The sequence below is a fragment of the Eumetopias jubatus genome, unplaced genomic scaffold (assembly GCF_037043125.1).
Source record: "Eumetopias jubatus isolate StellerSeaLion01/CBP00866 unplaced genomic scaffold, mEumJub1_p1.0 scaffold_5, whole genome shotgun sequence".
NCBI lineage: Eukaryota > Metazoa > Chordata > Mammalia > Carnivora > Otariidae > Eumetopias > Eumetopias jubatus.
The window spans coordinates 134,297,760-134,310,677 of record NW_028274811.1 but is presented as its reverse complement, the minus strand read 5'-3'; the positions used below and the strand labels follow the sequence as shown (position 1 = coordinate 134,310,677).

Below are 12,918 nucleotides of genomic sequence, written 5' to 3'. Positions count from 1 at the left end.
ACCTTGCACGCGGGCCGTGACAAGTGGCGCCCGAACAGGGACCTGAGCACATGAAAGAGGATCCTGGACACTGACGTCGCACGCAATCAGGTAAGAGAACCGGTCGTTTAACCGGCACGACAGGAGTAAGAAATTATGGGACAAAGTCAGTCCGCTAGTCATGCATATTTTCTGCGGACCCTGCAGATTTTATTGGCAGAGAGAGGGCATAAGGTGTCTTCCTCCACACTGCAGGAATTTTTTAGGAACATAGAAGATTTGTGCCCTTGGTTCCCACTAGAAGGAACAGCAAACCCAGAAGATTGGAGACAGGTGGGCCAAGAGATGAAAAATCAAATAAAGTTGCGGGGCTCCGGTGCCTTGCCGCCCAATACAATGGGCCTCTGGTCTCATATTTGTGAAATCCTGGAGCCACAACAAAAAATTGAGCTGATATCTTTAAAATCATGGGTTGAAGATGAGGAAAAAGATCCTATTAAAGTACCCCTGACTCCCACTGTGGTGTCCTCTTTTGAGATTCTGGGCAATGATGCTAACATACCCGCCCAGGATTCTTTCCTTCCCCCACCACCGCCTACGGCTTTGGCGGGGAAAGCCCCTAAGGCTCAGAGTGGTGGGGATGAATTTGGCGACAATGATGTTTATCTTGATGATGACCCCATTCTGACTATGACCACATCATTGAAATCGGTCTTGCCTGCAGTCACAACCTCTGGTCAAGGGATTAATTCCGTGACTAGGTGCACTCAAACTAGCACGCTGCAGGCTTTTCCCATTATGACCAATCAGCAGAGCGCTGCCAAGTCCTCTGTGTCCAACATTAGCCCTTTACAGAGAACTTTACTAACAGCGCAGCAAGCGGGAGAGGACGTGGGAGAGTTTAATGCCTACCCAGTAACCTTACAGGGAGGCCAACGGACATATACTGCCCTAAATTTTAAAATGTTAAAAGACTTAAAGGCTGCCTGTAGTCATTACGGGGCCACTGCTCCCTTTACCCTATCCATGATGGAGAACCTTACCAGAGAAGCTCTTTGCCGCAGTTCTGGGCATGCCGAAGGCTCTTAAGACCGACAATGGTTCAGCCTATATCTCTTCAGCATTCCAGACCTTTTGTGCAAATTTTCACATCACTCATACAACAGGTATTCCTTATAATTCTCAAGGTCAAGCCATTGTCGAAAGAGCCCATTCCACCCTCAAAATGTACCTCAAAAAACTAAAAGAGGGGGAAATACTGCAGGGGAAAATAAAATATTCACCTCACTTACACCTTTCATTAGTACTCTTTGTTTTAAATTTTTTGAATGTTGACTCGGTTGGCCGCACGGCCGCCGAACGTTTTTGGCAGCCTGAACGGGCTCCCCTCCTCTATGCGAAGTGGCGTGACCCCGCCACCGCGGAATGGAGGGGACCCGACCCGGTCCTACGCCGGGGCCGAGGATGCGCTTGTATCTTTCCTCAGGATGAGGAGACACCCCGCCTCGGATCAGAGGAAAATAACATGGGGAGACATCAAAGCCCTGACCGCTCGAGCTGAGGCCACCGTGCGTGAGTCGGGCCAGCCAATCACGGCTGTTGCCCTTTTCCTTGCCATGCTATCACTTTTAACCCTTGACTCTGCCCAGGCCTCTTCTTACTGGGCTTTTGTCCCGGACCCTCCTACCGCGAGGGCGGTCACCTGGAAGGATCCCTCACCCAGGGTGTTCACTAACTTCACAGGCGTTTTTGATGGGCCTGAGATTTCCGGCCTCACTCATGCCGTGGCGCCTTTTAACTGGACCAGCCTGGCTTCTGCCCCCCCCATTTGTTTCCAGGCCATCGATGGCCCTGAGGCGCCCCATTATGGATGCGTGGTCACTTCACCAGTCTCCTGAAGAATCCGCTCTTGGTATGGAACTGAGCCACCTAGAGGAGACACTTTGACACCTCATGTAATGGTGGAGAATTGGGACATCAACGAGGTTGTCCTTCAACATCGACGGCCCCTGCCTGTTGGCCGTTTCGGACCCGCTTCCAGATCCCTTGAGACCCCATACCTTGACTATCCCCTCTGCAAATCTGACTTAACGTGGAAAACCTATGGACCCTCCTGGAAGACCTGCATTCAACACAACCCTGAAATTGTGACTCCCCATGGCATACCCGACACTTATATAGTTGATTGGTCAAAGGATGGGGATCTCCCTTTACATCGCTCCCCCCTGCCTTCAGGGTATGGGCCATCTGAATATGGGCCATATGATCACAATAATTCTGCTCCTGGGGGACTGCTATCACTGGGTAAAATGAGACACCCAGACTTATGGAAAATTGTTGCGGCCATGAGAGATGTTAAAGCTAATTCATCTCTTTTCCCTGGCTTCCCCTCGGGCCCATTGACCTTTCAGATTCGGGCATGTCTCTCCCCACCGTTTCTGTTTGTAGTGGGGGACGGATCTGTAGTACCCGAGGCTAAGGCCAATAGAACCCTTTACAAAATAACTTGTGAGGAGTGTTATCTCACCAACTGTTTGCCTTTACCCGGCGCCCCAAATCCAACAAAAAAGGTTTTCCTAGCCATGCAGCCCCCTTATCTAATGATGCCTGTAGAGGTGGGGGGGCCCTGGTATAGAGATTATGGCTACCAATTTGCGCAAGAATTGGAAGGCCTACTTAGTCGGAGACGACGCTTCCTAGGCCTCCTAATAGCTGGCATCACTGCCTTGGTGTCTTTGATAGCATCAGCTACTGTTTCCACGGTGGCACTGTCCCAGGGCATACATACTGCCGCTCATGTAAATAGCTTGGCTCATAATGTCTCCCAGACCCTTGCCACCCAGGGAAGTATAGATAGGAAGATCTTGGCTCGCCTGGATGGTTTAGAGCAGGCGGTCGAATATTTGGGCACCCAATATTCATTGTTACATACTCGTTTGTCCTTTGTGTGCCACGGAGGGTATGGTTCCATTTGTGTGACCCCCCTGAAAGCTGACAACGTCTCCTGGGAAACAGTGCAGAGGCACTTGCAAGGTATCTGGCATGAGACAAATGTAAGCCTAGATCTGTTTCAATTGTAAGAACAAATAAACAATATAGCCTCCTCCCATCTGCATGTAGTCACCCCCGGAGACATGGCACAATCCTTTCTACAAAAGCTACAGGGGTTTAACCCCTTTAATATCCTCCAACATTCCTTCTGGATTATGTGTGCTCTGGTTGTAGGGGTAACCTTATTACTCTGCTTATGGTGTGCTTGGAGTCGCTGTCTGTTTGCTTTCATGGCCAGTACCCAAGCAAATGTACACATGTTGCATTTAAAGATAAAAGGGGGAAATGTCGGGAGCCATGAGCAACAAGGGGGTTAATCAGGTAGAGCAAAGGCTCCCTGATCCCTTTGAACCATGGCCACCTGACTGCCCCCATACAAGAACATGTTGTACTGGCTAGCCCGAGTTGTATATAGGCCAAGAAAACCACAGTGTTATTGACAGGCCCTGAAAAATAGCGCACCGGGCCCCTTGAAGGCATACCGTGTGAGCAAAACAAGGAAGAAGCTATGCGCTTGAGGAACCTGGCCGTTCGAACCAGGAACTCAAGACGGAACCAAGGGAGGGCAGGGAGGAACCTGTGGAACTTGTTTATGTCCTATTGTTATATAACCTGAACCTATATAAAGTGTGTAAGAGAGAATAAAGTTGTTGCTCGCGGCATCCCCGTGGGCAACCCTCCTGTTCCCATACTTTTATGTTTCATTCTCTTACCCTCATCCCTGTTCGACCTTGCACGCGGGCCGTGACAGTTTTGCCACCTTGGAATCTGTAAAAGTTATGACATGGGTTTTATTTTATTTATTTATTTATTTTTAAAGATTTTATTTATTTATTTGAGAGAGAGCGAGAGAGAGAAAGAGAGAGAGAGCACGAGAGGGGTAGGGGCAGAGGGAGAAGTAGGCACTCTACTGAGCAGGGCTTGATCCCCGGACCATTGCCTGAGCCAAAGGCAGATATTTAACTAACTGAGCCACCCAGGCACCCCATGACATCTGCTTTTAAAGAAAAACAACTGGACAGTTTTTAGTTTTCTTTCTTCTTGTTTTCTATGTGACTGGAAGAAACCAATTTTGGTTACTTTTTCAAACAGTGTTAATACAGCTGATTTGTCTACATGGGTTATGTCACTAAAATATATATGAAAGTATGTTGATAATGGTAAGCATGGTTTATATAGTTTTCAAGAGAACTTTTATAGTTTAAGATGTCATATTTAATATTATGTACTGATATTGTTTACTTAAAATGCTGATAATGTTACTTTTATTTTAAAGCTAAACTATGATCTTTAAAATTATTTACTTGTATGCTTGTTATAATTTACATACAGTATTTATTTATGTATTTATTTTTATTTATTTATTTTTAAAGATTTTATTTATTTGAGAGAGGGAGGGAGCACAAGCAGGGGGAGCTACAGAGGGAGAGGCAGAAGCAGGCTCCCCGTTGAGCAGGGAGCCTGATGTGGGGCTCGATCTCAGGACCCTGAGATCATGACCTGAGCCAAAGGCAGATGCTGAACCGACTGAGCTACTCAGGTGTCCCTACATACGTTATTTTATATTATATTATTTTATATGACAATTATTTATATAACAAATACAATATAGTGCTTATACTCATATAAGATATATGTCAAGTTATCTTAACACTGTATTAAAAAACTTACAAATATAATAAAAGAAAATATTTCATAAAATAATAAAACCTTTACTTTCTAGGGGATTTTTGGCCATAACTTAATTAAATCTCTTTTTTTAAGTTCTTTATTTTTAGAAAGAAAATATTAAGGGTTTCTAATAATCATTGATGTTTAATTCTGAGTTTAAAAATAGTTCCATAACTATTTCTTACATATAAATATTATATATGTTCATATTTATCCCTTCTGAAAATTATCTTTGATTTTGCTTTTCACAAATTCAGATTAATAAAACTGTTAAGATTCTATGGCCAAAAAAAAAAAAAAAGATTCTATGGCCATAGGTAAAGCAAAGATTTGTTTCTTCACCTTAAAATAAAAATAGTAATAGGGATAGTTTGGTTTGGCATCCTTTAGATTTTAATTATCTCTCATTGTGAGGACTCCTTTGTTTACCAAATCTAGGGTAAAAAAAATGCATACTCCATAAAAGAAGTGAAGACATTCTAGGTTAATTACCTATAATTAAAACATTTTAATATGAGTATGTTTTAATGACTGCATACTTCTCAGGTTAAAAGAAGCATACTTAAGTTTTATGTATGGATTGACATAGTAACAATCAACAAATCAATTTTTAAATGAACAAAACAATTGAGAAATACCCTTGTCAATCACTGACATCCACAATACACTTGACAGGATAAATTAAAGTCTCAGATTTGCTAATGTCTTCCTTGTCACTTTCCTCACATCATTATCCATCAATGTAAGACCCTGAACCAACTGACTGCATTTAGAGAAATATTCATGCCCAATACAGACCTCATAAAAACTGCTTTGAATAACCCTGATTTAATGTTTTGTGTTAATGATTCATATCAAACAGGTGTAAAGCTGACTATAGTATCATAGACATAAATTCACCATTAAAATACAACTGTCTCCCAAAAGTTAAATCAACTCAAATGACTAAATTGCTCATTCTTACTCAAGCTTTCTAAGCTAACAAAAGATAAAAAAAAAAAAAAGTATTTATACAGATGGTAGGTATGCTTTTGGGGTGGTCATTTGATCATTTTGAATGATTTGGCAAAAGAGGCTTGCTGACCTCTATAGGCTCTCCCATAAAAATAGAACAAACCAATTAAAAATAATTTTAGATGACTTGCTGTTACATTGGTAGGCATCATAAAAGTGGAATGTCAATCAAAGCACTGGTTTAGAATTGCAGAATGTCTTAGCTGATGACCACTCTAAAAACCACTATTAACCAAGCCAACTGCTCTCAGGAATGAACTATAAGTATGATCTGGTCATTGTTAGATCATTTTCATGATAGATTGATTGAGACTTGTCTTTGCCAAAGAGCCACTGTTTTAACAGTTGCAATAAACAAAAATTGCTTTTTTTTTTTCCCTCAACGGGGGAATTCCAACATATCTTTCCAGTGTCAAGGATACAATGTCACTGGGGCTATCATTAAAGAATCTTGCATATCCTTGTTTTTACTCAAAATACCCATTGTCCATATCATGCTCATCTATAGGGTATAGGATATGCAAAGAACTCTAAAAGAAGGCAAGTGTGTTTAATTTAGGAGAGCTCCCTTGAGCAATAATAATCTACTCCTTCATGTATGCTGTGTGAGCTGCAATCCAATTATGGAATAATGTAACTTAAAAAGCCTTCTGAATTTTGTTTCTGATTTGTGTTTAATCACAAATGACCATAAGTCTGCTCTGGAGGCTCAACCCAGCAGTTTAAATCCAAGAACTAGTGTTGTTTTAGTTAATCTCTTGGGCCCTGAGTTCTTCTTGGCTAGTCAATGGGAACTTGTGCTATAGCAAACACTTCTTGTTGTACCTAACAGTGAAAAACAACGATCAGGTAGAACGTTAATGAATAGTGTAATGAAAATGAGCACTTGGCTCTCTAGAAGCCTAGCTGTTCTTTGAGATATGCTTTCCTGGTCTGTGTTTGTTATTCTATGTTTCCGCTTTCAGGTTTATTAGAACTCATCACCTGTATTGCAATTGGCCAATACATTCTGTCCAGAGACTTAAATGCTATTGTGCAGGCATTGTCACAGAACATGATTAAGAAACTCATCTTGCAGTCAAAACACATGAGCTAATTATTCTAATTCAAATTCTCAATGCAATTCTAAAAACATATGGAATGAGATTCTATAGCATAAAATATGAGCAGCAAGTGGCTAGGCCATTACAAACAATACTCACAAAATATACACAAAGATTAAACAAGGACTCCCTGTGACCACTTTTTTGGCAATTTCTACAATAAGAGAGATACAAAGATACTACATATTCAAAACAATGACTATGCAGTCTTCATTTTCTGACTACTTCTTTTAATACACTAGCCAAGCTTCTTCTCACCTTCTAGATAAAATCTAAGAAGATGCCCAATAACCTAATAGTCCCTGCTTCCTGCCATCACGCAATCCAGCAGTATCCTTAGTTTCCTTAAACCCCTTTAGAATCATCCAGCCCAATCCCAAATCCTATAAAAAGCCCCTCACAACTTCCTCTTACTGAGGCAGCTCTGGTTCTCATATTCTCTTGCTGCTGAACTCTAAATAGGCCTAACTAGGAATTCGAGAGTGTTCTTGATGGTCTTTGGCTGGTGAGCTCTTTTTTAAGAAATTACTTTTTTTAGGAGATTTAAAGAAATTCATTGATTTTAGTTATTCTTACATTTACTATTAGGAGAAAACAAACAAACGAATAAATGATATATCACTGAAGAGACAAAACCATTAAACTTCATTGGGATAAATATGCACCTCAATAAAATACTTTGGCTACCCATTGTGAAATATCTCAAATCTAATAATTTTAATTTATTTTTCATGTATATGCAGATCTGTAATGCCCACAACTCTCTAAATTTGTTTTCCTCTATTTTCCAAAATCATCATCTAAATAATCTGTGCAGTTCTTCACTATTTACTCAGTTTTGTCCATGTCCCTTAAGTACACTGATATGCAGGGCATGCAAGGTGAGTTGGGAAGTAGACGTTATTTGACCTTCAAGGAGCACAAAAATTTATTTACACAGAGTGAAGTTCAAGTGAAACATTTGCAACATTTGTTCATGTGTTACATATGTTAAAAGGTAAAATGTGTTCTTTTTCATTTTATTTAACACATAAATGTCTTTTATATAAAGATATGGGAAAATTTCTTTTGTTAAAGATGTGTTGAAAAATTACTATCAAATTTGAATGTATTTCATGTATGAAATATATTCAGCAGTAGAACTTTGGAATATGTTTCCCACAGTGCCACCTTTGCTGGTGATTTCCTCTTTGTCTGGAATGCATTTTGCCCCATCAAGTTGATGGCTAATTTGCTGCATTTTCTTTGGCTCATGTGTCATCTCCTCTAGGAATCTGTCCCTGATCTGTTTAGACTGAAATAGTCTGCTCTTTCCTGTGATTCCATGATACTTTGTACAAATCTGTCATCCCATATACCTAAATGATTTTTTTTTTTGAGTCTGTTTGCCTCATAGACTATGGGTTTCTTGAGAGAAATCTTATCTTACTCATTTTGTATCCACAATGTCTAGCTCAGTGATTGTACAATAGTATTCTGGGAAATGTGTGAAAAAAAAATGAGTAGTTATAATCTCTTCCTATTTAAGGAGTAAAATCTACTAGAGACAACCAGGTGCTTCTTAGTTAAAATATATCACTTTGAAAAACCTAACAAATACACCCATATTTGCTATTATGACTGATTAAGTGTTCTCTGCAGTGTATAATGAAATTACTTTCTTTGTATTGAGAGAGATTCTATTGCACTATTGAAAAAATATCAATTAGATACTAATTAGTCTTGCTTTCGGCTTGTGGAGGGCTTGAGGTGAATGGGTGTGAAAGAGAATGGGAGCAATAATTAAGTAAACATTTAGGCAATTCAAACCTTGTGCTCCTTGCAGATAAAAATGCAAATCAGGTTTGCAATATAACCTTCACACAGACAACCAGGGCAGATGCTAATGAATCTAACATGTTTGTCATGAGTAGTTTAGTTTTAAAATCATTGATTTCTTTACAAAGAGAAGCAGTGAAACATAAACTGAAGTTGTTATGCTGCACCAAACCTGGAAAATTAAAGGCTGCTAATGGTCTTTTGTAATACATTGTGAGAATGATGATTATGAAAATGCTCAGCAGTTTTGATGAATCACTCTCATCTGGCAAGAGGTCTTGACTTATTTGACAGAAGGTGCCTTGCACAGATCAGCATAGAAAAGTGAGAGATAACAGCTATTGTGTTACATAATAGTGTAATAATACAACATTTACAGGGTTTTAAGTGCAAGTGAGAAACAATAAAAGTGAAGAATTTCACAGTTAAGGAGGAAGCATACTAGTCTGCCCTTTAGCACAAAGTCACAACCCAGAATTAAGGGACTCATGATTCGGGTGAACGGTGTAGCTGCTTTCTTAAAAAAAACAGTCTGCACCAATTACTCAAACCTTATTCTTTTTTTCTTTCTTTCTTTCTTTCTTTCTTTCTTTCTTTCTTTCTTTCTTTCTTTCTTTCTTTCTTTCTTTCTCTCTCTCTCTCTCTCTCTCTTTCTTTCTTTCTTTCTTTCTTTCTTTCTTCCTTTCTTCCTTTCTGCTTCCTTTCTTCCTTTCTTCCTTTCTTCCTTTCTTCCTTTCTTCCTTTCTTCCTTTCTTTCTTTCTTCCTTTCTTTCTTTCTTTCTTTCTTTCTTTCTTTCTTTCTTTCTTTCTTTCTTTCTTTCTTTCTTTCTTTCTTTCTTTCTTTCTTTCCTGAGGAATACACAAACTTTCTTTATAATACCAGGATAACCCACCTTAAATCTTAGTATTTTACTATTTTTTTAAGATTTTATTTATTTATTTTAGGGAGAGAGAGAGAGAGAGAGAATGAGAAACAGCACAAGCAAGTCAGGGGAGGAAGAGGGACAAGCAGACACCAAGCTGAGTGCAGAGCCCAGCGTGGGCCTCGATTTCATGACCCTGAGATCATGACCTGAGCTGAAATCAAGAGTCAGACGCTCAACTGACTGAGCCACCCAGGCATCCCAAATCTTATTATTTTATTTCTCAGCTCAAAAAATACGCTGGTGACAAATTGCCAATTTTATGAAATCTAAAACGTCCTGGTTCAGCTTTCTTGTATGTCCCAAACTGGGATACATCACTTCTCTGTTTATTAATTCCCTGTCCTCTAGTTACACGCTCTACTGGAATTATTGTCTCCTTCTTGAGTGCTTTTATTTGCATGAGTCAATCTCCTTCAAAGTTCCTTTCTTTCCTATGTCTAATCCGTAATAATTCTTACCTATATTTTTAAAGGCCATGCAAGCCCCAACTTCTATAAGAGTCACAATTTTTACTGAATGCTTATTATTTTTACTGAATGCCCAAATGGGCTAAGTGGTTCACGTGCAGTGTCTTATTTTAATCTTCATAAAATCCTGAGGAGGTCATAATAATTATTACCATTCACAGATGAGGAAACTCAGATTGAAAGAGGTTATATAATGTTCCCTAGGTCTAATGTCTACCAAATAACAGGATTTGAATTTGGGTCTGATGGACTAGACTACAAAGATTCCTTTCTGGGCTTCTTATGAACTTATTACCATTGACTTAGAAATTAGCTATTCATTATCTTATTGTTATTTTCACATGAATAATGTAATGAAGTTTAGACTATAAGATGTAAGAAATCACAAGTTATTTTTTCTTTCTGAATCTCCAGAATACTTAAAATATTTACTATGAAATTTATTATTCAATACACAGTGATAGGTATACACACACAAACACACACACAAACACCAATCCTGGTTTTAAAGAACACATATTAGTTTGAAAAATAAATTTATTTATTTTTTAAGATTTATTTATTTATTTTTGTGGGAAGGGGCAGAGGGAGAGAATCTTTCAAGCAGACTCCCCACTGAGCATGGAGCAAGATGCGGGACTTTAATCCGGGACCCGTGAGATCATGCATGACCTGAGCCAAAACTAAGAGCTGGATGTTTAACTGACTGAGACATCCAGGCACCCCTGAAAAATGAATTTATTAAAATGGGAATTTACTGGGGCGCCTGGGTGGCTCAGCCAGTTAAGCGGCTGCCTTCAGCTCAGGTCATGATCCCAGGGCCCTGGGTTTGAGCCCCGCATCGGGTTCCCTGCTCAGCGGGGAGCCTGCTTCTCCATCTCCCTCTGCCTGCCACTCTGCTGCTTGTGCTATCCATCTCTCTGTCAAATAAATAAATAAAATCTTAAAAAAAATAAAGTAAAATGGGAAGTTAATTAATAATCATGATAAAATAATAATTTGAAAGAGAAAATGTAGATATTTGGTGGAAATAGAGAAAATAGCAATAGGAAAGAGAGGTTTTTTTTTAAGGTTTATTTATTTATTCCAGAGAGAGAGAGAGAAAGAGCATGAGGGAAGGGTCAGAGAGAGAGGGAGAATCTCAAGCAGACTCCCTGCTGAGTGGGGAGCCCAGTGTGCATGTCCATCTCATGACCCCGAGATCATGACCTGAGTTGAAATCACAAGTCACATGCTTAACTGACTAAGCCACCCAGGTGCCGTGGAAAGAGAGTTTTATTAAATGTCTGCAATGAAATTCCACATTGACCTGGGGACTATGCAATCCCCAATGAATTTACAGTTTATAAGTAGAGGCAGATCAGTAAGCCAGTGAATAAAATGCAAGAAAACAAGGACTATGAGAAACATATGCATCGAGAGTTATTGGACACATAGAAGCAATGTATAGTTCTGGGAATGTCTTCCTAGACACTTGGATGCGCAAGATGATCTGGAATGACTGAAATTTAGCCAGGAAAATGAAGTAGAGAAAGGCAGTTCAGGCAAAAGATAAAAAGAAATAAAATGGGCACCAGGGAAGAGTGGTCATAGCACATTAGCAGAAAATCAAATGATTCAATGAAACTGGATTCAAAAGTGCAAAGGAAGCAGTGGCTGGTGATGAAGCCAAACAAGGTGAACACATGCTGTGTTCCTGATTGTCTTTCCTGCCTCACTACAAAGCTTTGAGCTTGCCCGGGGAAACTTTGGCAATTCAATAAAACCTTTTATGAAGAGAGGTATGCAGTTAAAGTCCTTATTTCTAAAATTACTGCAGTAAAAATGCTGAAGGTGATTAGAGGAGTTCACAGTGAATTCTGAGACACGTTGTTACAAATCAAGAATGAAATAACAAAGCAGCAGGGAAGGATATTCAAAATATACTCAGAAACCACGGAACTAGGGAGAGATTGGTTTGGAAGAGTAAGAGAGAGGGATCTGCAGGGAAAGAAATCTAGTATATAACTTAAGAAACTGGACAGATGTGGAACGACAGGCTAAAATAGCAGAACAAACAGACCAACAGCACACTGTGAGGATGATAGGATTGATCTGAATATTTATACTTGTAATGCCAAGAGGAGACTTTCAGCAGAAGGTTCTGTTCTCATAGAGAGGCGCCCCATGAGATAAAGATACGGGGGAGTATTTGGTGTTTAGGCAACGGAGTAAATTCCATCACTCTGGGTGCACATACATAGCACAAAAAAAGTAAGCCAGTGATTGATCCCCAAAGAAAGTAAACTTAGAGAATAAGCAATAGTAGTGGGAGAAGAATAAAAAAGTGGGCCAACACAGGAAAGAAGGATGAAGTGAAAACGTGGAAGGGATGTCTGGCAGTCAATCTGTTCTGGAAAACAGAACCACTCTCTGTATTTCAAATGGAGAGGATTTGAAAGAGAGCATTGGTTTATAAGTGTCTGATAAGGGATGGGAGAACAAAAATCTAAAACTGAGATTGTTCTGAGATTAATAATTTCAATAAACCTCTACCACGCCTAGGCTGAGAAAGCAAAATTGTGTTGCACATATTTTAAAATTGCTCTGCCTTTGAAGCGGCAAAAGATCCCGCAGTTTTCTTGGCTGCCTTCACCACACCACCATAGCCTTCAAAAAATCCAGAAGCCCACGCCACTTTTTATGCTAACGTAGCAGGGACACTTAAAGGCATTTACTGATGTCATTGCCTCCAGCAAAGCCAGATCTCTAGATAAGGTTAGACCAAGGTTATAGCGAACTCTGCCACCATCAGTGCCAGAGCCACACAGCCCAAACCGGAACCGCACTGGTTCCAGATACTGTTGGGGGCACATCCAGAAGCCAAAGGAGAGGGGCACATGACTTCTT

At 39.9% G+C, this 12,918-nt stretch overlaps 1 protein-coding gene across 1 annotated transcript; it reads left to right on the top strand.

Moving 5' to 3' along the window:
- The first annotated feature begins 1,937 nt into the window (after nt 1-1,937).
- On the top strand, nt 1,938-6,811 carry LOC148164420 (endogenous retrovirus group K member 13-1 Env polyprotein-like). The gene is made up of 2 exons (XM_088023194.1): nt 1,938-3,012; nt 6,681-6,811. The coding sequence occupies exons 1-2, from the start codon at nt 1,938-1,940 to the stop codon at nt 6,809-6,811; spliced, it is 1,206 nt and encodes a 401-aa protein (XP_087879320.1).
- The last annotated feature ends 6,107 nt before the right edge of the window (nt 6,812-12,918 follow it).

Excerpts from the sequence above, each read along its gene's own strand:
- LOC148164420 (XM_088023194.1), top strand. The coding sequence starts at position 1,938 with ATGGTGGAGAATTGGGACATCAACGAGGTTGTCCTTCAACATCGACGG. Across the intron at positions 3,013-6,680 it reads AGTGCAGAGGCACTTGCAAG|GTTTATTAGAACTCATCACC; the intron begins GTATCTGGCATG and ends TTCCGCTTTCAG.